Below are 21868 nucleotides of genomic sequence, written 5' to 3' on the forward strand. Positions count from 1 at the left end.
TTAGTGTTCAGAGGACTTGACCGACACAGCTATATAACAGAGCTGTGTCTTTTAATGAGAAGAACACTACGTCCTTATCTCTGCACCAGAACCAAATTAATTTACTGGACATGTTAACTTCAGTTGAACGTGTGCAGTATCTGTTTACTTTTCCAGTGTACATTAGATAAGCGCTGGGGGCCCTGTGTTCCTGTTTGCATATTCCCACTGTAGGTCAGAATACTTTAACATTGCTCTCTCCATGCCTCTCTGCAGCTGTGGTCTCCATGTTCACCATGCCTGTGGTCTATGAGAAACATCAGGTAGGAATCTGCCATGATCTGTCATGATAACTCGAGTCAAGCCTGGTTTAATAAATGCTGTTTAGTTTTTATAACTTATATTTTATTCTTTTGTTTCCAGGCACAGATTGATCAATATGTGGGACTAATACGGACCCAGGTCAACTCGGTGGTGGGGAAGTGAGTGTTTGTCGTTCTTGTTCAAAGTTCATGAACGATATACAAACAATGCAGAAGACAAAACACAAGCCACGCGAGAGGAACTCAAACAGTGCACCCTGTTCACAAATACTAACTGGCATCATGATTTTAACTTGAAACTGAACGAGCAACACGTGCTCTTATTTGATATAGACGTGCCCTTGTGCAAGGCACTAAATCCTTACTCCTCCTTCAGTGGAACTGCTCAGTTGCCAGCAGATAAGACTGCGGTTTTACTGGATAGCTTCCAGGTATTTGTGTAACTGTGAAGGTGTGGAGCAAGTTAAACCTCCCAATTTGCAGTTTTTGAGTCCAGTGTTAACCCAGAAAACTCGAGAGTGAAGTTTGTCTGAAGGTGTTTAAAATGTCTGCCTGCGGTTTTTGAACTGACCACGGTCAGTTTGCCAATTTTAGCAACACTTGTTGGTTTGATGGACAGCCATAAAAAGAGCGAGTACAAAAACAGCAAGAGGTTAGAACAAGTTGATCTAGAATAAATATCTTGTTGGACACATGATATCAAACCTTATTTTCTCTGTACAGGATCCAAGCGAAGATCCCCGGAGCCAAGAGAAAGGAGGAGTAGACCTGTCTGTCTCACCATGAAGCGGACAGTCCAGTCCAGCTCAGAGTCAGGCAGCTCTCTCACCGTCGAAGAGCCTGGTCGTCATCTGTGGGGCGTAGTGCTATGTCATCTTGGTGTTCTCTAAACGCATCCACTGGAGAAGCCTTTCACCCTGTCTATAGCAGTCTAAACACTAACACACTCACACGTTACATAATCCTGTTTCTAGGTAGAGAAGTACACAACTCGAAAACAAAAAAAGAAACTGACTTTTTTTGTGTTGCTTATTATAAAGTGCATGAAGTCGAGCCTTGGGTAAACAATATTTGATATCTTTTGTGCAGTTTTTAAAATCACGCTACATTTTTGCTTTGCGGTGCTTACCATAAACTGTACGGTTCGGCACAAAAAAGCTAAATGCCCTCAGACGTGCTCTGCTGCCAATGTTAAATACTGCTTCATGTTTCTGAGTTAGCAGACAGGGCTTCTCTCAGTCTATGTCAATATATATAAATATCAACAATGATTTCCTTTTGGTGTTTCCAAGCACAAAATAATTTAACAATATGCGTCTTAGATGTGGTAATTGTAGGGTTTTTGCTTTTGTATAACCATAAGGAACAATACACGCTCATGTTTTAGGTACTGTTGTACAACTACTATGAAGACAAGGAGTATCTGGTGATATTTAGCTTGTTTGAATAACTGTCCAACTTTGTACTATGTTCAACTATACTCTGTAGTTCTTTAGACCCTGGACTCTCTAACTATTTGCACTTACACTATGTATTTAATTACAAGAATAAGAAAAATAAATGTACCTTGATGTATGACATCTCCTCAGCCATTTTACTTACGAGTTCACGTTCATAAGACGACTTCTGATGACTGAAGATGTGTTTGTGTGTGACACCACGGCTAAGTTTGAGGTGGTAACACTTTGGATTTGAAACTGGAGCTATAAATACAAGCCAATGAATTCTGGCACGGACACACATCTTTACTTGTAGTAGGAGTTTAGTGCGTGTGTTTATATTTAACCTGACTCATGGGTCACAATGAGACCATGTTTGAATGGAGACTGACTGACAAGCCTCATCTGTTGCAAACCACTATTTTTAATGGCCCCAGAGGATGAACCTTTACAGCCACCTATTTGAACAGGGAGCACAAACAAACAACAAATAAAAGGATTGAGGATTTTACTGTGCTGAAATCGACAGTCCCATTTGAACTTAAAAAAAATATACTCCTCTGAAGATAACTAAATTAAAATTCCATGTAAATAATCATGGTACATCAGATCCTTTTTAACACAAAAACATGCACAACGGCCTTTCAGCGGTTGAGGAGAGTGACAGGATGCAGCTGGAAGAGAACAACTCTGCTCCTTCCATGTCCAGGCTCGACAACATCCATCCTCAGAGCGGGATCCACCTGCAGAAACAAACACGCAAACGCTTTAAAACACACAGAGCAGCAAGAAGCGAATCATCAAATAAAAACTATAAATCAATGTTATTTGGTATCATACCTGGTTCCATTTCTCAGGTTTTTCGTAGTACACTGGAGTGACCGCTTCCCTTGGCGGTGACTTGGTGAACAGTCTGCGTTACATATATATAAAAACACAGCTCAATACATTGATTGAATTTTAAACTTCTTACTCATGTCCGTTGGTGTATGTAAGTGACCTTATGAGGCGGTCCCTGCAGTCCTCCTGCAGGTGGCTGGTCCTTTCAGGCCCCAGATGCAAAGAGCCACCAAGCCCTTCGCACACCAGACGGTTTATAGCCACTCGCAAAGCATTGATCTGAAAAAGAAGGACAACACAAAAGTGAGTAGGCTATGTCATGTAATACTGGCATTAAAGTATCGTAATAAACACAAGGCCCAGTGCTTAAATTATTGCAGTTTTTTTAAAAAGTATGAGGTGAAAACTCTTAAGACACAGTACGAATCGGGGGTCAAACCACCACGATGTAAAGCATCTGACATCCCTGCCTACTTCCTCACTACAGCCAGTCACAACACTTGTTACCTCAGTGATGTCTTCAACATCAAACTTGACGTCAAAGGTGAGTTCGATGTCGTGCTCGGGGAGAATGGCCTCGTTCGTTTGACTGTTCCAGCCCAAGCCACAGAGGGCGCCAGTGTAGCAGGTCCTCTCTTTGTTAGTGCTACAAAAAAATAAATAAATATATTAACATGTGTTGCCTTTAATGTGTGCACTGATGAGTCTGTGTGTCTGACTGACCGTAGCTCCATGATAGGGGTGAAGAGCATGGTGATGAGTGAAGGCAGTCCCGGGATGTCTGGCATGTTGGTGGTATCTTTCAGTAGGATCCGTGTCCCTGCAACACAACTGGACATTTAAAACTGCATGAACTGATTCTGACATGTAGAAGAATTTCAATCCTAATATATCACAGCGTTAACTGCAAGCAACTGACTTTCACATTATTTAATATTGATTAGTAGAGCATTAAGGTGTAAACACATGCCCAAGAGGAGACATATATCTACCTGTGGGGTTCACTGACACAGTCCCAGCCACCAGCACCCTCTGATGTTTGTAGTGAGGGGTATCACTCAGGGCCAAGGAGTTGATGCTGCTCTTCTCAATGCACACCGTCCTGCAGGGTTAGGACACACTCATAAGAAATGATGAGGGGGAAGGGGCGTGTTTACAAACTGCAAGTTTAATTTGGCAGTGGTGTACAGAGTGCTTACTTGTAGTGGGCCTTGCGGCTCAAGCTGTGGAACTGTATCTTATTAGGACTGAATGGTCCACGAGGGTGAGCCTGTGGTGTCAGGAGGAAGGTGGCAGTCAGACACACACGACACATCTGTCGGTCTATGTGGTTCACAGCTACAGCCACCCTGTCATCATTGTTCTGCACATCAGACAGAATGGGTGTGCCTCTAAAAACGACCACCAACACATCAACTGAGACACTGTGGCTCCATCTCCTGGACAAGACTGAGAACAGCAGACAGAGGTGATGCCATCATCCTAAAATATCGGCATCTCAGACACTTGGTCTGTGTCCTATTTAGCAGGACACAGATTGCTAAATCCCTCCTCGAAGCCCATTTTAATCTGAAGGCTTTCTCTTAATTGACTGTAATCATTTCATGTGTTTGTAACATTGCTTTTTAAATTGCTACACAATCAAAAAATGATCTGGCTATAAGATTTTAGCACAAATATGAAGATAAATGTTCTGTAAGCTGCGGTGCATCTTGCCCTGGTCTTGGAATAGGGATGGCGATTCCAGGAAAATTCGTTGAGTAGGTTGTCAATAAGCTGCTTCTCCTCTTCCTTGCGACCGCTCCAGGAACTGCCGCCAGAGTTGGGGACATATCTACCTGTCTCCATGTCCTTGTACAGTGTCATCAGTGCCTCATGGTTTTGCTGCAAGAGCACACAAAAATAAACCGTCTAGACTGAGAAAGGCACACAGTGTTATCTGTCTTTCTGCATCTGGGTTAGCATATTTTACCTTAAAAATCTTTTAAGGTTTGTCTCAACAGTCGTGCGTTACAGTCAAGCTCGAACCCAAAACCTCTATCTAACTTCATGATTCATGTTTTTATTTTCACTGACACCGATTCAGTGTTGCTCACACAATCCAACCACAATCTGCTGGGACGAATCAGTACTGCAAACACGAAGAGGAAAATTTGGAAGTGTCACTGTGTGAGCAACACAATGTTGTAAGAGAAAACAGAATACATCATCTGTCATATTCAATCTGTAAGCTAGACACAATAAGTAGAATATGCTGCGGTTTCGGTGAATGCTGTTTGTCATGAAAACTTTGGTTTGTTGCCACTAAAGAAGGCAACCACCAACTTTTATCAAACACCTTTCAAGCCTGCAGGGGAAACGGCGTTGGTATTAAAAGGACAAATTTAGGTGAGTTGCCTCTTTAAGTAGGGCACGTCTTGATTTATTTCCATATCGCACACTGTCTAATACATTTCATGTGGGAAAACCTGAGCTCCCAACTGTTGTGTCACCTTGGAGTCAAAGCTCTCTTCAGCCCTCACAGCGTGTCCTTCTTCCACCAGAATGTCTACCACGCTCCTGTTTGTCATCTCTGTGTTGATGAGCAGCTGCACGCGCATGACATCATGCAGGATGGAGTACAGCAACACAAGGAGCGAATGACCCTTCACCAGTGTGATGAAACGGTCGCGGGCTTGGCTGCTCCACTGGTTGCCCAGGATGATGGACTGGGCTGAAGGGCACATTTCAGTAACCTGGAACTCCTGAGCCTGAGACCACAATCAGAGTGTTTGTGTGTAACAGTGGAGCAGATAAGCAAGGTGCATTCATTCTGACCAATGGTGTCACACGTATTCCTACCTGGAAGGGGTGGGACAGGAGGTCAGAAGGAAGTTCACGGAGACTGTTGCTGGCAACAACACTTGTGTTGCCAAAGTCCAAGAACGACACCTGCAGGACAACAACATTATCCTGGTACATGAAGAAACTGCTCAAAAGAACAAGAGAACTGCTTGGGAAAATATACTAAAAGTTGGACAGAAGAGAAGATAAAGAGACCAAAGAACTGGCGGGTGTGAGCACATATTTACCTCTATTGAGTTGCCACGCATGTGCAGGATCTTGGCGCGGTAGTACATGCTCTGGTCATTGAACTCGGAGAAGGGAGCCAGACACAGCAGGTTGGGATAGAGCGACACAGTTACAGGTTTCAGCGTACGTTTGTTGATCTCTGCCGTCATATGCCGTTGCTTCTCCAAGCTGGCTTCATCTGCCCGGAAGCCCCAGAAATTACCCACTTCCAGCACCTGCAGAGATCAGAGTTAAGAGAGGATTACGTCCTAAATTAAAGATTCAGACATTCAGCCAAGAACAAAAGTAACGCTTTGAAATTTAGCTTCATTAGGCCAAGTTTAATGTAATGGACTGACCTTTGTGATGTGGACCACAAACAAGGGGTTGGGAGGCAGCTTGTCTGGGTCAATGTTGCTCAACATTCCCACCGGGCAGACAGAGTGACTCTGGAAGTCTACGTTCACCCTGCACAGCAGAAGCACACAGAGAACTGGACTTCATGTGCACGTCATCTTCACTACACTCACACTGGGAGCGATGTGGAAACCGCTTTGCCGTTTCGTGTCATGACGTGAGTTAACAGAGCTGCTTGACAAATGTTAATGAAGTAATCATGAAAGTTTATTCAGAGTTTAATACTGATCAGAGAACTGATGATTTTCCCAACACTGTCTGAGTACTTCAGCAGAGTAGACGCTTGTCAGCACAGGGGCTTGAATCCAGTTCCTTTGGTTTGGGTACAGCATTAAAAATCATGCCAAATAAGAATCACAACATAAAATCTATGTGAGGTCATCAAAGCGAGCGAGCTGTATTATTGTTGGATAGCTAATAATGTGCAACGTCACCCCATTTCACAAAAAGCTGGAGCTGTCTCTGCCTAAAACCTCTCCCCTTGGAGTCCAAGTGAGAGCTGGAGAGAGTCACGCAGAGTGCGAGGATGTCAGGTTACATTAGGGTGCTGGAGCACTGAGCAGTGCAGTCTGTGGTGCAGGGGGTTCGGTCAAGAATGGGACTTTTTTTTTTGCCTTGAAAATACAGACCCAGTTGAACCATTGCATACTTGACAAATACTCATTGATTTATATTTTTTAAATTCACATAGTTATTTCACTTGGACAGGGAAAGAATTACAGTTGAGTCGTACCGTGCATATTTCATGTGGGTTATGTTTGTGTTCCCAGTACAGCCTTCTATTTGTTCAACAGGGTAGACGGACAGCTCCATGGGACTGCTCAGCTGTGCCATGAGGAGAGCAAGGGACACCTCAAGCAGCACCCCCGTGTCTTGGGATGTCCTGTAGAACTCCACGTACGCTCTGAGCAAACACACCCACAGACGTACACAATTATATCCAGACAATCTTAAGTCTAAACATTTCAATGCTCTTTGAATAAAATGGTGATAGCGGATTGAAAAAAGATGTCTGATTGTTAGTGGCCTTCAGTGCATGGAGCTAAGGGTTGTCACAGTACCAAAATTTTAAACTTCAGTACAATACTAGTATAAAAAAATGACACTTGATAACTCTTTCAATACCATGGCAAAAAAAAAGTCGCCTAAGAATAAAAAAACTGCATTTTTCCCCCACACACAATTCACAGCAGCTGGTTCGCTGCTCGTGGAGGAGCCTTGTTGTTAATAACGTAACTAATCCAAACCAGTGTCGTACCAAGTTAATCGATTGCATCATTTAATATCTTCAGTCCTTTAGATGTTATCGAATGTGTAAATAACAGAGATTGCATCATTTTTAACACATGGTATTGAAACAATATCTATACTATGGAAAACCCTACCTGGAGCTGTCAAAGGAAATGGTTTTGACCTGTCCACACGGGCGGAAAAGAGACTGCAGCTGCTTGTAATACAGGAAACTGTATGGAGGGAGCTTCCTCAACTGAAAACAACAAATTATTTTACATTTTACAAAACCCATGCTTCTTATATAACAAGTTTAAAAGACAATCGCTATACAAGTAGCCTTGTAAGGGCTTTGATGGTCCTACACACCAGGAAGGGGTCAATCAGAAAAAAAGGTAATTGTCATAGGAGCCATACCATCACTGTTGTTCTGGGGTTGAAGCCACTCAACTCTCTGGAGGCCAGGGTTTCATCTATTTCCCCCTGAACAAAGTAGTTGGGGTAATAGGCACCAGCAATGACAACCTAAGAGAGAGAAAGAACCCTAAATTGGATTCTGTGTAACTTCACCTAGGTCCAGGAGATCATCTCTTTACTGTACATCCCATGATGTGTAGTAGTGACTCTAACCTGAAGAATGAACTTCTGCCTGTGTGTGCTGGTGTAATCCGAGGGTTGAGCGTTCTCTGGCACACGCATGTTGAACTGGCTCACTCGATTCTTCAGGTCCTCGTACAGCTCAGCAGCCTGGACAGAGAGTTACTGCTAAGGAGGTCTGAGCCACTATATTATATATAGTATTCATCATGAAACAATCACCATGCACCAAAGAGTAAGATGTGAAAACAAGCTGAAATCTGTAAAAAAATACTGAGTTTAAATCTTTGTCAACAACTACTTTATGACTGGGCTGCCTAAATCTTGTTAAAGATTCATAAACTTCAATTCATAAACTTTGTTCTGTCCGGTTGGCTGTGCAAGTTTCATTCTTGGTTACACGTGACTACAATCTACAAGATTAACGTTATTGTTGTTCATCGTTCAACTAGGACTGGTGATGACAAAGAAATCTGGTAGTGTGGTTTGATGTATCTCTCTGTACCTCCCTGATCCTCTTGATCTGAATGAAGTTCTCTTTTCCCCAGTTCAACTCGTCCTAAAAAGGAGAAAAGAAATCTTGCACTTTGATAAAAAAAATCTTAATGCTCAAACTAAAAGCTTTAAAGAACAGTCCAAAGTAAAAGTGCCCATGTTCACACATTCATGTCTAAGATGCATAACTGCAGGGTGTCAAGCGGTGGCTCTGTACAACAACAGCAGCAGTTTATTCATGTTTAAACCTGTGAAAAACAAAGTCAGCATAATATTTTCAGTGACCTCATGTTTGTTTTTATTCACCTTCGGGTGTCTCAGCTGTCCTTTCTTTTTGGCTGAGTGCCATGCCTAACAGAAAGAGACAATAGGGAATGGGTTTAAAACAGCAGCCATCAGGCAAATATGTAAATCCATCAAACACCACAACTTGCTGTTGACTTGGCATCAAACACATTACCTTGAAGGCATTGACAAAAGCTATGGAATCACTTGGTGTGCCACGGGCAAAGGCCAACTTGCTCCTGGAACAACAAATATTATTCAGCGCACAAAGAAAAGTCACACAATACACAGAACTGATATTTGTTTCTGGCCTGCAAGTAGTCTGGTTAAAATAGCCCACAGGTTTTAAGCCTGGGCCTTGTAGGAAATCTACATGGGCACTGCCAGAAAAAAAATTGCTAAAACATACAAATATCTTATGGGGAAAACCAGAATTAAGGAGAACAGTGCATGACGTGCTATGATGGTGACTTTTATGAGACTTTGACAGCACAATTTCTGCTAATTCTTCAAATAATTCACATTTCAGTGTTTTGAATATCCACAAAAAGCATCGTGTCTGGACTGTCTGCATCTGTTTTCTACCGCAGGGCATCGCATTAGCAACAAAACACTGTGACGGAACTAAAGACGTAAAAGCTGATCAGACAGAATGGACTGGGCTTCATGGAGTTACATGACAATATAATGTCCCAAATATATTGTGACAGGTAAATGATCAACACTGACAGTCTGGCAGTCTGCTGGATGTGACTCACCTGTGGCCGGCAAGCTGCTGCATGGATGGTATGGCAAAGAAACTCTTCAGAGAGTGCGAGGCAGCTGAGGATAAGAGAAGTTGTTATTGTAGTTTGTGAAAACAAATACATCTCACATGCACACAAACCTATTTTCAAAAGTGCAGTCAGGACACATCTGTACACCATGTCTCCACAACTGTTAAATTGTGCATGCAGTAATTAAGGTCCATTCTTGTTTTAAAATAAAAGACAGACCTATGATGAGGCACTCATCCAGGCAGCCAAAGATGTGGCCCAGGACAACCATCTTCCCCAGGTACAGGTCCACAGGCAAATGGGCCAGCACTCGACCCAGAAACGTAAGCTCGCCATCCTCATTTTGCCCCCTGCCATAACTTTTCGCAGATAGCGCACCCATCTACAGGATAAAACATCCAGTCAAGACAAGACAGACTTTGTTTACACATTCAGTCAACTCCTAAACATACCTCAGAACAACAGTTTCACTTTCAGTGTTTAAAGGTTTAGACAAGAAAACAGTTTCTTCAATATTTGCCTGTTTGTTTTAGTGTTGAAAACATATTGTACTTAATTAAATAAAAATAAAAAACAATTTTCAAATTCTGATTTTGCATTTTAGTCAAATTTAGAACATACTATGAAAACAAATGTGTATATTTTGTCAGTCAACAAAACCAGAATGAACAAACGCGTCTTTGATTTTCTCACAAATATATAATGACATAGCACTGCCCTTTATTACCCTCACCTAACAGGCTTGACGATGCTAATGCTGGCTGATGTAGAGCTCCTGTCAGAGAGGTCCTGGTCTAATAGTCTATGACAGAGCTGAGTGGTCAGCTGCCCATCCAAATACATCATCACAGCCACACACTCAGATGTACTCAACTAGATGTTAATGGCTCTCTAAGACAAGAATCATTAATCTACACTTATTTACCTCTTTGAGTTGGAGCACTGTCCTCACTATGTCACGAAGATTGGGGGGTGAAAGGGCTGTGGAGAGGATGGAGCGGGGATCTCCCATGTCCAGCAACTTCACCTTTAACATGATGGTGGCCAATGGGGCAAGCTGGGAGGAAGGTAAACAGTATGGCATGAATTGTTTGTGAAAGTTGGGTCAAAATATTGTTAAAAAATCTCTTAATTCTCTTACCAGCATCTCAGGGATCATGTGCTCTGGGATTTCATTCTTCCAGAACTCTTTGGTAACAAGACGGTAACAGTAGCCCTTAGACACGCGACCTGCCCGACCTGATAGAGAGAGGAAATAAGTGTAAAAAAGACAGAAATAAAAGGATACTTAATCTTTATAGGGCAAGGTCTGCATGTAAGTATTTACCTCGACGCTGGTTGCAGCTGGTTTTGGATGCCCAGGTGAGACACAGAGACTGATAATTGGTCTCTTCATTGCATACCAGGCGACGGGCCAGGCAGAAATCAATTACTGTGATGACAAAAACAAAAAAAACAAAAGCAAAAATACCAATTAAGAGTTTCAATTAAGAACTTCATTACAATACACACATTAAGCTAAGAGATAAAACCAAGCTGAGGCAAAAAAAACAAACAAACAAAAACCCAACCATATTTGACGTCTGGAACAGTCACCGAACTCTCAGCAATGTTGGTGGAAAGGATGACCTGTGAAGGTGAGGAGACCATCAGTAGAGCAGGTAGTAAGAACACATATAAGACAGAATAAGATCTTTTTTTTTACCTTCCTGTATCCAGGGACAGGTGATAGAAACACTCCATTCTGCTCCTCCAGAGTAACAGTGGAGTGAAGAGGATAAATCTGCAGTCTGAACATTAGAAACACGCGTTAACAAGCACTATGGATTTCATAGAAGCCAATTCTGATGATGATTACTGACACACAAGACTTCTCTTCAAAGGAATCCAGCAAAAAGACAAAAGCGAGAAGATTCAACAAAGAGATAAGTTAAAACCTTTTGTGGACCAGCTTGGCCAAGGCCTCCTGCATGTAGCTTATCTCATGTAAACCAGGAAGGAAAACCAGCACACTGCCGCGCTCTGATGAAGTCATGCCACCTCCTTTGTCTGCTTGGCTGCTCAAACACAAACACATATGATAATAATTACTCTGTGTGTCTTTATTAACACATTCAAATGTGCTGAAATACTGAGAAGCCTTGCCTGGAATCTTTGCCCTCCATCTCATCAAAGCTCTGGATGAGACTGAAGGCAAGATCGTACATCTCCTCTGAAATACGAGGGTCATCCGGATGAAGCAGGTCAAACTGTTAACACACACACACACACACACACACACACACACACACACACACACACACACACAAAATTCACAAATCAACTATTTGGCTTCAATACATAGAAACGTTAACAAAGCTTGACGGTAGTCTTACCCTGTAGGGATACAGTTTGTAGAGGTCATCCAGGTAAAACTCCTCAATGGCGTAGGGTGTCCCCTCCACTTCAAACACGTAGGCTGGGTTCATCTTGCCCTGAATTGTTGTGCCGAAGTACTCAGCAAACTCTCTGCAGTTAATGGTGGCTGACATAAGGACGATCTGAAAATAAATAACATGTCCTATTATTGAGAGCTCAACTGATACAGGAGGACGGGGGGGTTACTTGGTCTTGCAATTACCTTGACATCAGCAGAGTTGGAATGAAGAAGTTTCCTCAACACCAGCAGGAGAAAGTCCATCTCCTCACTGCGCTCATGAACCTTGGGCAAAAGCAGAGTAGTTAAACTGTTAAATTTGGACCAGATAGTCAGTTAATCACTACTTAGATTATGGGACTAAATGAAACCTGAAACTAAACTGAAATTTGGTCCCTGCGGCAGCTTAATACTGATGAAATCACAGCAAAAAACTATGATAAAATATTTAACATATAATACAACAATTAACTTTAACTAAATAAGGTGAGAAACATGATAGAACTGCATTTTTTACCATTAACCGAAAATTAAGGGAAAAAACAAAACTCATTTTAAGATACGAGTTAACATGCTTCACGTTTATGCACCTCATCTACAAAAATGTGGGAGAACTCTGTGAGGCACTTGGATGAAACCAGTTTTTGCAGCAGCACTCCTGTAGTCATGTAGATTAGCCGGGTATGCTCCGTAGCCATCTTCTCCAGTCCAACCTGAAACACAAATATGCAGAGCTGTTTCATAAATCTGCACAACACCACACATACTTTTATTCTGACACTGAAAATTACAATTATCTCTTTTTTTTACTGAGGACTTACAACTTACAACAGCGGTTTAATTGCTTAATGAATTGTTGGGATGAGATGGTTAGTCTATCAAGGCAGCTGCATGAAAATGACTAAAAGGCAGCCACATCATCTATGTTTAACGCTTCCGTTAATATTTTTGATGTTATATGTTGATGTAAGACTGTTATATTTTCTAATAACAAATCAAACAGTTCTTTCCTGTCTTTTAAAACACAAATACACAGAAATCTTCATCATATCCACTTCCTGTCAATGAGTTTACATTCTACTGGAAGGTGAACGGGAAGGGGGTCACAATTTTCTTCCTTTTAGAGTCCTCAATTTTTGCTAGTGTCTTGAAAAAATGTCTACAATGCCAACATGACAATTTCCCAACCTCATGGAAATACTTTCTGGTTTGTCAACTTAACTGAGCACAAAATAACTTTTCATTCACTGTGTACAACTTTAACAAAAGGGGAAGAAAACAAAGAAAGAGCTTTCAATTTAAAGCAAATAGAGATATTTCAGATGGACTAAGGACAAAGCTTAAAAAGCCTTTGAGGTACGAAAATACAGAACATAATGTTCCGGTTATGCTGCATTATATCTCTTACTAACATTAACTGTTTATCATTGCTCCCACTGTCAGTGATATCATCCTTAAACTCCAGAGGCCTGCACCAAGCGGAGGAGACAACAGTTATTATTAGATGTGCTGTTTCAGAGCCCTGTACAACACAGCAAGACATCCTAGCAACAACACACACATACTTCACTTCACAGTGTTTTTTATGCACAGTTTTAGGGTGAATCAGTACAGGTCAACCCTCGGTCCGTACAGTGTCACTCTCATATACAGTGCACACTTTAAGTACATCGGATTCTGTCTAAATGTTGCACTAACCTGATATCCCACCACACTACCCAGGGTACACTTCCGCTGATTGGCAACCCATCGGGCAATACTGCTGGCCCCAATCTTGCGTGGCTGGGTGACCACGATGTTGCATGCGGCATTTTTCTCACTGTAGTGGTCCAGAATAAACTGTGGCAGCTGGGTGGTCTTGCCACTGCCTGTAGCTCCTCGAATAATCACTACAGAGTTGTTTTCTACAAGAGAAATCAGCTGGAAGCAGGCACACACACAAAACACAAGCAGAGACGTGCACACTTAAAACCCTGTTTGAACCATATCACTGAAATAAAAAAGAAATATAAAAATAAAGTTATGAAATTGTAGAGCAGATGGATGTGGTAAGCTGATTTATAACTGGAAGTCCACACTGTATAATCTGCATTAACAAACTGCAGCTTAAACGGCAACATGAGCTCCTAAAATAAACACACAAACCTCTTCATTAGTCAACAGAAAATTGTAAAAGTTAAAGTAGTTAGCTTTTCGGCTCCAACATATTGAGTTCATCTTAAGTAAACTATAAAAGCTTAAGTGCACCAATGTCCTGAGGACATAATAGTAATTTCAGTAAACCCCCCCAACATGACCAAAAGATAAAATACTTCAGGAGAATTAAAGTGCACTTTCAGACCATCAGGATGTGTGCTTGGGTGTATTTGTGTACAGATTGTACCTCCTGTCTGTTTTTTGTTATGGGCAAGGTAGGGTACTCATAGCTGGCAAGTGGAGGAGGAGCAGTACCTAAGGACACAGAATTGAATGCAAAAGAATCAGAGTTAAACCATTACAGGCTGAAGGAATCTTCCTGTATATTTCATTATGTAGGACAAAGTTTAATACTCACTGCCTGCAGATTCTGGTTTTTGGAGCTGCCCTCCATCAACTTTCACATTTTTCAGGCTGCCCTTTGTCGGGCTGAAACAAAATGACATTTTAAGCAGTTTATCATTTTAGTGGGTCTATTTACCAATAAATTGCAGTAACACCAAAACTTTGATAGTCTACAGTAACCTAACATGAACTTGGAGTATGCGATATGACCAAAATCTCATATCCCGATATTTGTAACTACATATCCAGATAATAATACATACATGGTGCACATTTCTTGTAAGTTCAATGAATGAATACGGTTTTATGGTTTTAATGATTTAATCTCACAAGGCATGTAAAATATTTTACATCTTGCTTATTTTTGTAGTATGTAGTTTATTACTGCGTCTTTGGCTTACTACTGTACTGTTTTATTGGCTACATATTGTATCTTATCATGGAAAGAATTATTTCTTATTACATTTTACACTTACAACAGTCTTTGCAGATGTAAGTTTCAACTCCAGCCATTATCTCTTTATTTCTGTGATTCTTTGTCGTATGATGTGCAGCAGGCAAAAGCCTCTTGCCATGTCTGACTGTGGGTGGTTTGTTTTGAGGACTAGTTGTGTCACGTTCACTCCAATCCACGCTTGTTTGTGTATGCAAATGTCCTGCCTGCAGCTCGTCTCCAAATGATGGAAAACATTGCTGTAAACCCATTTATGTCACAACGAAATAAACGATAGAGGATAATATGAAACGATAGGGAAATGTTACCTTAATACTTATTTTGAATGAAAATAGTTCAGTTGTGAGATGAAAAAATACATTTTGCATTCCCTGTAATATTTTGTTTCAGGCTGCTCTGTTCTCACAGTCATGCAGGTAGCGTGCAGACATCCATGATTAATTATGAGCTAAATGTGATGACAGTGAGAGGAGATAAAAAAGACAAAACACTGTTCAAAAACACTGCAATCGTGGCTCCAAATGTGAAATATTAGGAAGAGAAGTGGCTCTGGTTATGATCAGGATTCAACAAAGGTTAACAGTAAAAAAGCTTCTTGTGAACTGTCTGTAGCTGTAGTAGTAACAGGGCCAGATCACGCTGTCATGATGGTGGTACTTGGAGGAATGAATATTTTCTGAGGCAGTACATGGTGTAAAGATGTTTGAGAAATGCTAGTTTATAGCAATGAATAAGTGAAAAAAAAATCTAGTTTAATCTCAGAAAGCATAACACACCCAATAATATGGCCTTGTTTTATAATCATTATAAAACCACTGATTCTAAGTAAAAATAACACTCAAGTTATTATTAAAAGTAAACTTTAACTCTGAGGTTACAGTGGGTGAACATAGCAGCAGCTCTGCCTACATCATGAACTTTGCCCCGAGCCTCTGGCTCCTCTTGTCTCTCCCTCTGGTCAGCTCCAGCAGGCCCACAGCACTGTAGCTCAGGGGAGCACTCCCGGTTGTCTCTGCCTCTCACCCTCTCTCTCTCTCTCTCTCTTGGCGAGGGCAGGATTTTATCACAACAGCAGGCACAAACTCTGACAGTACTAAGAGGAGCTCAAATACTACACACCCACGGCTCGTGCGCACACACATGCACTCTCGCCCTCTTCCTTTCTCTCCGATGAACACATTTCGTGCAAGCTACCAAACAGCTGACCTTACAACAGAGCTGCACACTGCACACAGAGGAGAGCGGGGTGAAAGGAGAGGAGAGGTGACAGCAGTGTGTGACTAACTCTCCTGGAAAAAGTCTGCATGACAGGAGCGCTGGATGGATGATAAGAACAAGACAATAACTGCAACACAAAAAGGGAAACGCTTCCAACAAACAAGACGTTGCAGGATTGCTGTCGACAATCGAGTGATGTGCTCCTTTTGATGGCACCAAGGAACATCATTGACAGCAAGTGAAGGAATGAAGTTTACTTGGACTGACCCACAAAGACAAGGAACTGGAGACTGTACTCTGTGAAGCTTATCTTTGCCCAATTTCTGATTAAACTGTTTTTTACCTGTAAGTACAAAACCTTCTTTTCAATTTTCAGCTAGATGTTAGCTTGATAATTCCTTCCTACTGAAGACTAACAATTGGTTAAGAGCTGATTATTTTTCAGAGCACAGAGCAGGAATCAAATCAGAAACCTGAGAAGCTGTTTCGCAACCACACAATGGTTTGTTTTCTGTGAAGCTGACCTCTGACCCTGCGGGCTGTGCAATCCATTTAAATCCCAGGTGGAAGCTGTGTTGAATCCATCAGTCTGGGGAAAAAAAAGCTACACACACCTGGGACATCGTCCTTCACAGAGTTTAAGTTGAACTGTAGGCAATAAGAGCACCAATCAGGCAGGGACCAGAGGTCAGCTTGGTTACGAGGTGATAATCTTTCACTGTCAACCTTAAAATATGAATTATAACAGTGGATAAATGAGAAGGAACATTTTGTCACTCAGAGCTGGGGTTTGAAATTTTCTTACATGTGTGGTCTCTGAAGCTGAAAATGTGACCTAATTTTCAGTACAAGTGCAAGATTATGTCAGAAAAGGGATTACATTAATTTTCCTTCTATCTTCCGTTACTACATTTCTCTCTCTCATGTTAGATCTAGTTTTTGCTTAATTTGCCTTTGAGCAGCTAGCTCTTGTTCTGAAGCAACACATATTTAAATGTGTTAAAACAATGCTGTGGGGAACTCATGGCTTTAAGAATAACAAACCATTCTTGTTTCTGCAGTGTTTCCGCGATATTCTGCCGCGTCTGCCATGCCCCTGTTCAGCTGGATGAAATGGTCCCATGAAACAAGAGTGCAGGATCAAGATGACGCATCCCCTCAGAAGACCTCGGGGGTCGTGCCCAGTCGCATGTTGATCAGAGAGCTCCTGTGGCATATGGAGGAACGTGAGCAGCTGACGAGGGAGCTTGAGCGTGAGCACAGGATGGTCCACAGTGCCCTGGGTCTCCGCTGGTATCAGAAGTACCCCAGGTTACGGACCCTCATCCCCACATCAGAGCTACACCAGCTGGAGTTCCTGTGTGCACAGATCCCACCCATCCACGCAGCCACCGTGCTCTCCAGGTGTTTGGTAGTGGCCATGCTATATGCTCCGTCCTCACATTAGGATGCTGTCAACAGTGGCTAGCTGCTGCTACATCAGCACAAGGCCTGACAGCAGGCAAAGCAGAGAAGACCCAAAGGAACGAGAGGCAGGGGGAGCTGCCAAAAAGCCATTATGTGTTACTGTCACACAGGCAGGCGATGTAGTGTGTGAACATGTGAAGGTGAAGGACGCCCTGTAAGGCTGAACGAAGCCAGACTGCCAGGGTTAGCATGTCTACATTAGCCATAGTGATATAAAAAAGGTTGAAGGGATGTTCTACATGGTTGAGCACTGCGACCTACTTATTTCCTATGAAACTCACTACTGGGCGGTCACTACTGTGTGCTTATATAACCACATTACCAAAGAATAACATGTTTAGTCAGAAATGTGTTTGTATCATTTCTAAAAATCTGTTCTTGTTGTCCCAGATGTGTCATTCTTGAAAATGTGGGATGCTGACACTGCTGACGATTCTTCAACAAGCGTTTAATTAACTTACTGGTTGCGTCCTTCCACAGGTTTCGTGAGGTGCTTGCCATTAACAACATAAGGCCCTGGGAGCTGGCATCAGTCTTCAAGCAGGTGCTGAGGGATTTCCTGAGCCAAAGGGAATACGATGAAGAGGACGACCTCCCAGTGCAGCCAGCACAGATCCAACCAATGGAGGCTTGGACCAGTCGCTACAAAATGAAGCAGGGTTTTGTCACACCCACTGTCCCCAACTGTGGTGACCACCCAAGGGAGGAGATCCCAACAATCTCTGGATATGTGGACCGGGCCATGCGGCATTCCAGTTCGTTCACAGGGTCTAACAGGGACTGGGACCTTCCATATTACTACCCAGTTCCTCTCAGGCCCACAGGAGCGTACAGCACGACGCTGTGAGAGGAGATACTGCTCAAAACTTCTGGGGCCTTGTGGTTAACACAAGGAAAAACTGTTCATAGAGACTATTATTTGTATTAGTTTTAGATAAATCATAGCTTGTGACCAAAAAATGTGAAGACTCAATGTACTGAACTGTCTCGTTTACAAGAAGTAGTTTGTCACCTGCACTTTTTAATCCTTACTTAATGGACTGACCGCTTTTCTGTAGTCCAGATTACAAACCTCAGTTAGACCTTGTGCAGTCCGGCATGTATTTTTTTGTGATGTGAAGACGTGTGTGACCTGGATTAATGTGTCCCAGCCTTTGTGGCTTGTGAGTCTTTGAAGTGGAGATGCTTGCAACTGCTTGTCACAGGCTGAAAATGTCAGTGTTTGGAGCAGTTCAACCAAAGAGTGATGACCCCGTGTTTTATCTTAACAGTTTCTATATCTCCAAGTATTTAAACAAGATTATATATACTAAAAAAAAACATATAGAAAACTAATTAACATAATTTGTGTAACAGATTTTTTGTCTAATCTCCTGACTTGTTAATCATCATGCAATCTCGAAACGCAGCGGTAGCAGCCAACGTTTCTGTAGCCAGTGGATATCCAGAAAAGGGGATATCTGAGCAAAGACTTCCTCTGCAGTCAGATTTTCAACTTGATACCTGAAAATAATGAGAAAGATACATTTCTGCTAATCTCTACACAGATATCTGCACATGAATCCAGGTAACTTAAAAAAAGAAACATTAAACTGTCATTTGATGATACCTGATGGGTTTCGAGATTGCATTTAAGTCAATGTTGTGTTCTTCACGTTGATTTTTTTACTTGCATGCAACCAAAGCCTAATCAAATCTGAATAGTCAACACTACACGGACTACAAACGGAAAACACAACACTTCTGTTGCCATGGCGCCCGTGTGGTTGGCAGCTCTGAACACTTCTGTGTGTTTTTAGTATTTCTAGTACTTTTTTTTGACACCAATCTCTAATCCATTGTGTGTGCAAACACGGGCTTGGAACTATGGAGATTAGTGATTCGCCTTTTTCTTTTTCTGTTATACGGACTACTTCATAATACATTATTATTGGCACCATATGTTATCACAAGGCATGCAAGATCTCACCCCAGTAAGGCTACAGAGGGAGTATGGAGAGTATAGCATCACAGAGACGTGACCGAATGAACTCTGGATGGCTTTTAACTTTAGCAGACAGCTGAAGATAGACAAGAAAACAGGGAGAGAGAGGAGGAACAACAAACAGCACAGGAAACATCCATGGACCACGGGCCGGGTCACTGCTGGAAGGACTCAGCCCACTTTACCAGGGCAGGGTATTTTTCTTACCTTGTATATTGTGAGCTGCTGTAACAAGTGAATTTCCCAGGTGTGGATCAATAAAGTCTATCTTATCTTATCGTCCTGTGCCAAAATCCTACTGACAGATTCTGTGGGAATTTGAACATTTTACATTTAAGAGATATTAAAATTATACACGGGCGGTATTTAAACTGATATTGGTGTTTTTTCTTGGAAGTGTAGAGAAGGTTTAAAATAACATTTTGAAGTGTTTGGTGAAAACAGCTTATTACATCTAAATTAAATAGATTTTGTTGTCTATTCAGAATTTGAAATCTTTTATCCTGTGTTAATTTAGGCAACAGTCACTCTTTAGTATAATCTATTTTTTTTTTAACTGTGGGACATATTAAAGATTATATTAATTGCAAAGGTGACATTTAAGGATTAGTAAGTAGATAACCATTTCATTTTATTCTGTATTCACTTTTATTTAGGTTTTCCAGCTAATGTCTTCAACCCCAAAAAAGTTGGTTTAGACGCATACAGTGAATTACTACGTTACATTACATTTTTATAACGTTTTATAGCGTTTAATCAGTCAGGGTTTGTGGCTACAATAAAGAAAGTGACACCTGCAACGTTACAGGTGAGGCGGGATGCTAGCTCGTCACTAGCTAACTTTAACCTAACCGTTAGCATTATTTTGGCCTCACCTGGTTTCTTTCGACGACGGCTCGTCAGATTTTCTTTCCACCACCTCTTCTGCGAGTTTGATGTTAGCAAACGTCGTCGCGGAGGTGAACCAGCCCGAGATTTGTTCGGCGGTAAAGGCTTTCTTCATGTTTCAGGTGTTCACAATATTGTTAGCACTCCAACAGAAACGTTAACCGTTAACCGTTAACCGCCGCTGAGGAGTCTGCACCGCGCGCGCCCCTGGTGGCTGGATTAAACATCAAACAAAACAGGCAACAGTGAAACATACAGCATATTTAGTATTTAAATATACTTCATAAAATACACAATCAGAAGCCCCGAATTTAAAATGTCAACGCATATAAGTAATATTAAATATAAACATCCCAGCACCAGATATACATCAAAATCAAATCAGATTTTATCTGTATAGCCCAAAGTCAATGTGACACCCTCTGTCCTTAGACCCTCGGTTGGAGTGAGGAAAAACTTGCCCACAAAAAAACATTTTAACAGGGAAAAAAGGTGGAAGAAACCTCAGGAAGAGCCACAGAGGAGGGATCCCTCTCCCAGGACGGACAGACGTGCAATAGATGTCACGTGTACAGAACAAATCAACACACACATATTGTACAATTACAATGACTGATAAAATGACAATGCATTACAATGAATGATAAAATGATTACAGTAGCAGTGGAACCTGTGATCATCAACTAACTATAAGCTGTAATGGAGATATGGCAGCAATAATGACAGTGGTAATATGTGTAGTGGGCGTCATGCAGGATCACAGCAGCAGCCACGATCCATGAGAACCTGCTGGACGACAGAGCACAGAAACTCTGGGGAAGAAGTTTAGTTAGTAACATGCATTAATGAGAGAGGGGAGATGTGACTGCATCTTCAACCAATACTGTGCCTGACTAGGTATAACCCTGAGAAAGAGACAAAGAGAGATAGGGGAAGGGAGGGAGGGGGAGTCCCCCGGCAGTCTAGTCCTATGGCAGCATAACTAAGGGATGACCTGAGCTAGCTCTAACTATAAGCTCTATCAAAAAGGAAAGTCTTAAGTCTACTCTTAAAAGGTGTTGACCGTGTCTGCCTCCCAAACCCAGAAAGGTAGTTTGTTCCACAGAAGAGGAGCTTGATAGCTGAAGGCTCTGACTCCCAATCTACTTTTGGAAACTACAGTATAGGAACCACAAGGAGTCAAAGCAAAGTCAAAGACAACTGGCCCTCAACTTTTTAATCAATTATGATTAGATATGCAAAGATCTGAACCTGGTTTCTTGTGTTTTTGTGAGGATATAGTTTAAATGAACCTGGTTTCTTGTGTTTTTGTGAGGATATAGTTTAAATTTTCAGTCCCACTACTTTACCTTTTTAGGGGGAAAAATAACATTACATGAAGCTTTTGAGAGGTTTTGAAAATATTTTTTAATTACAGTCATAAAACAAAGAAAAGTTCATTGTTGTACTAAAAAAAAAAAAAAAAAAA

At 41.6% G+C, this 21868-nt stretch overlaps 3 protein-coding genes across 6 annotated transcripts in view; 2 read left to right on the forward strand and 1 right to left on the reverse strand.

Moving 5' to 3' along the window:
- The window catches only part of rtn1a (reticulon 1a), a 19558-nt gene extending 17681 nt beyond the window's left edge, over positions 1 to 1877 (forward strand). For all 3 annotated transcript variants that reach the window (XM_010734170.3, XM_010734171.3, XM_010734172.3), the window contains 3 exons: positions 256 to 302; positions 403 to 461; positions 1026 to 1877. In XM_010734170.3, the coding sequence (XP_010732472.3) occupies positions 256 to 302; positions 403 to 461; positions 1026 to 1068 (149 nt within the window). In that variant the 3' untranslated portion in view covers positions 1069 to 1877. The remainder of the gene's footprint in view (positions 1 to 255; positions 303 to 402; positions 462 to 1025) is intronic.
- On the reverse strand, positions 1757 to 20610 carry tdrd9 (tudor domain containing 9). 2 transcript variants are annotated; one of them, XM_027274687.1, is made up of 35 exons: positions 20388 to 20610; positions 14403 to 14473; positions 14232 to 14299; positions 13547 to 13768; positions 12439 to 12561; positions 12053 to 12133; positions 11808 to 11972; positions 11578 to 11681; positions 11370 to 11489; positions 11138 to 11222; positions 11004 to 11061; positions 10760 to 10864; positions 10574 to 10671; positions 10358 to 10489; positions 9652 to 9814; positions 9415 to 9478; positions 8832 to 8895; positions 8695 to 8722; positions 8382 to 8437; positions 7910 to 8026; positions 7697 to 7804; positions 7435 to 7535; positions 6783 to 6953; positions 5992 to 6100; positions 5653 to 5868; positions 5423 to 5512; positions 5074 to 5331; positions 4298 to 4465; positions 3781 to 3851; positions 3574 to 3683; positions 3305 to 3401; positions 3089 to 3227; positions 2742 to 2860; positions 2582 to 2654; positions 1757 to 2484 (listed from the first exon to the last, which is right to left on the reverse strand). In XM_027274687.1, exons 1-35 carry the CDS (start codon positions 20513 to 20515, stop codon positions 2386 to 2388), a joined length of 3981 nt encoding a protein of 1326 aa, XP_027130488.1. In that variant the 5' UTR covers positions 20516 to 20610; the 3' UTR covers positions 1757 to 2385. The 2 variants fall into 2 exon arrangements, with proteins under 2 accessions (XP_027130488.1, XP_019132644.1); XM_019277099.2 differs by having other exon boundaries at positions 8382 to 8435; positions 8678 to 8722; positions 20388 to 20609.
- rd3l (RD3 like) lies at positions 15644 to 19771 on the forward strand. Its single transcript, XM_019277100.2, has 3 exons — positions 15644 to 16406; positions 17123 to 17465; positions 18009 to 19771. The coding sequence occupies exons 2-3, from the start codon at positions 17152 to 17154 to the stop codon at positions 18373 to 18375; spliced, it is 681 nt and encodes a 226-aa protein (XP_019132645.2). The 5' UTR covers positions 15644 to 16406; positions 17123 to 17151; the 3' UTR covers positions 18376 to 19771.
- Positions 20611 to 21868: the final 1258 nt, after the last annotated feature.

This window comes from Larimichthys crocea, chromosome XXIV, assembly GCF_000972845.2.
Source record: "Larimichthys crocea isolate SSNF chromosome XXIV, L_crocea_2.0, whole genome shotgun sequence".
NCBI lineage: Eukaryota > Metazoa > Chordata > Actinopteri > Sciaenidae > Larimichthys > Larimichthys crocea.

Coding starts and splice junctions, on each gene's coding strand:
- rd3l (XM_019277100.2), top strand. CDS start 17,152: ATGCCCCTGTTCAGCTGGATGAAATGGTCCCATGAAACAAGAGTGCAG. Junction 17,466..18,008: donor GCAGCCACCGTGCTCTCCAG/GTGTTTGGTAGT, acceptor GTCCTTCCACAG/GTTTCGTGAGGTGCTTGCCA.
- tdrd9 (XM_019277099.2), bottom strand. CDS start 20,515: ATGAAGAAAGCCTTTACCGCCGAACAAATCTCGGGCTGGTTCACCTCC. Junction 6,954..7,434: donor ATTTCCTTTGACAGCTCCAG/GTAGGGTTTTCC, acceptor GTGTTTGCTCAG/AGCGTACGTGGAGTTCTACA. Junction 6,101..6,782: donor ACCCACATGAAATATGCACG/GTACGACTCAAC, acceptor TCTGCTGTGCAG/GGTGAACGTAGACTTCCAGA.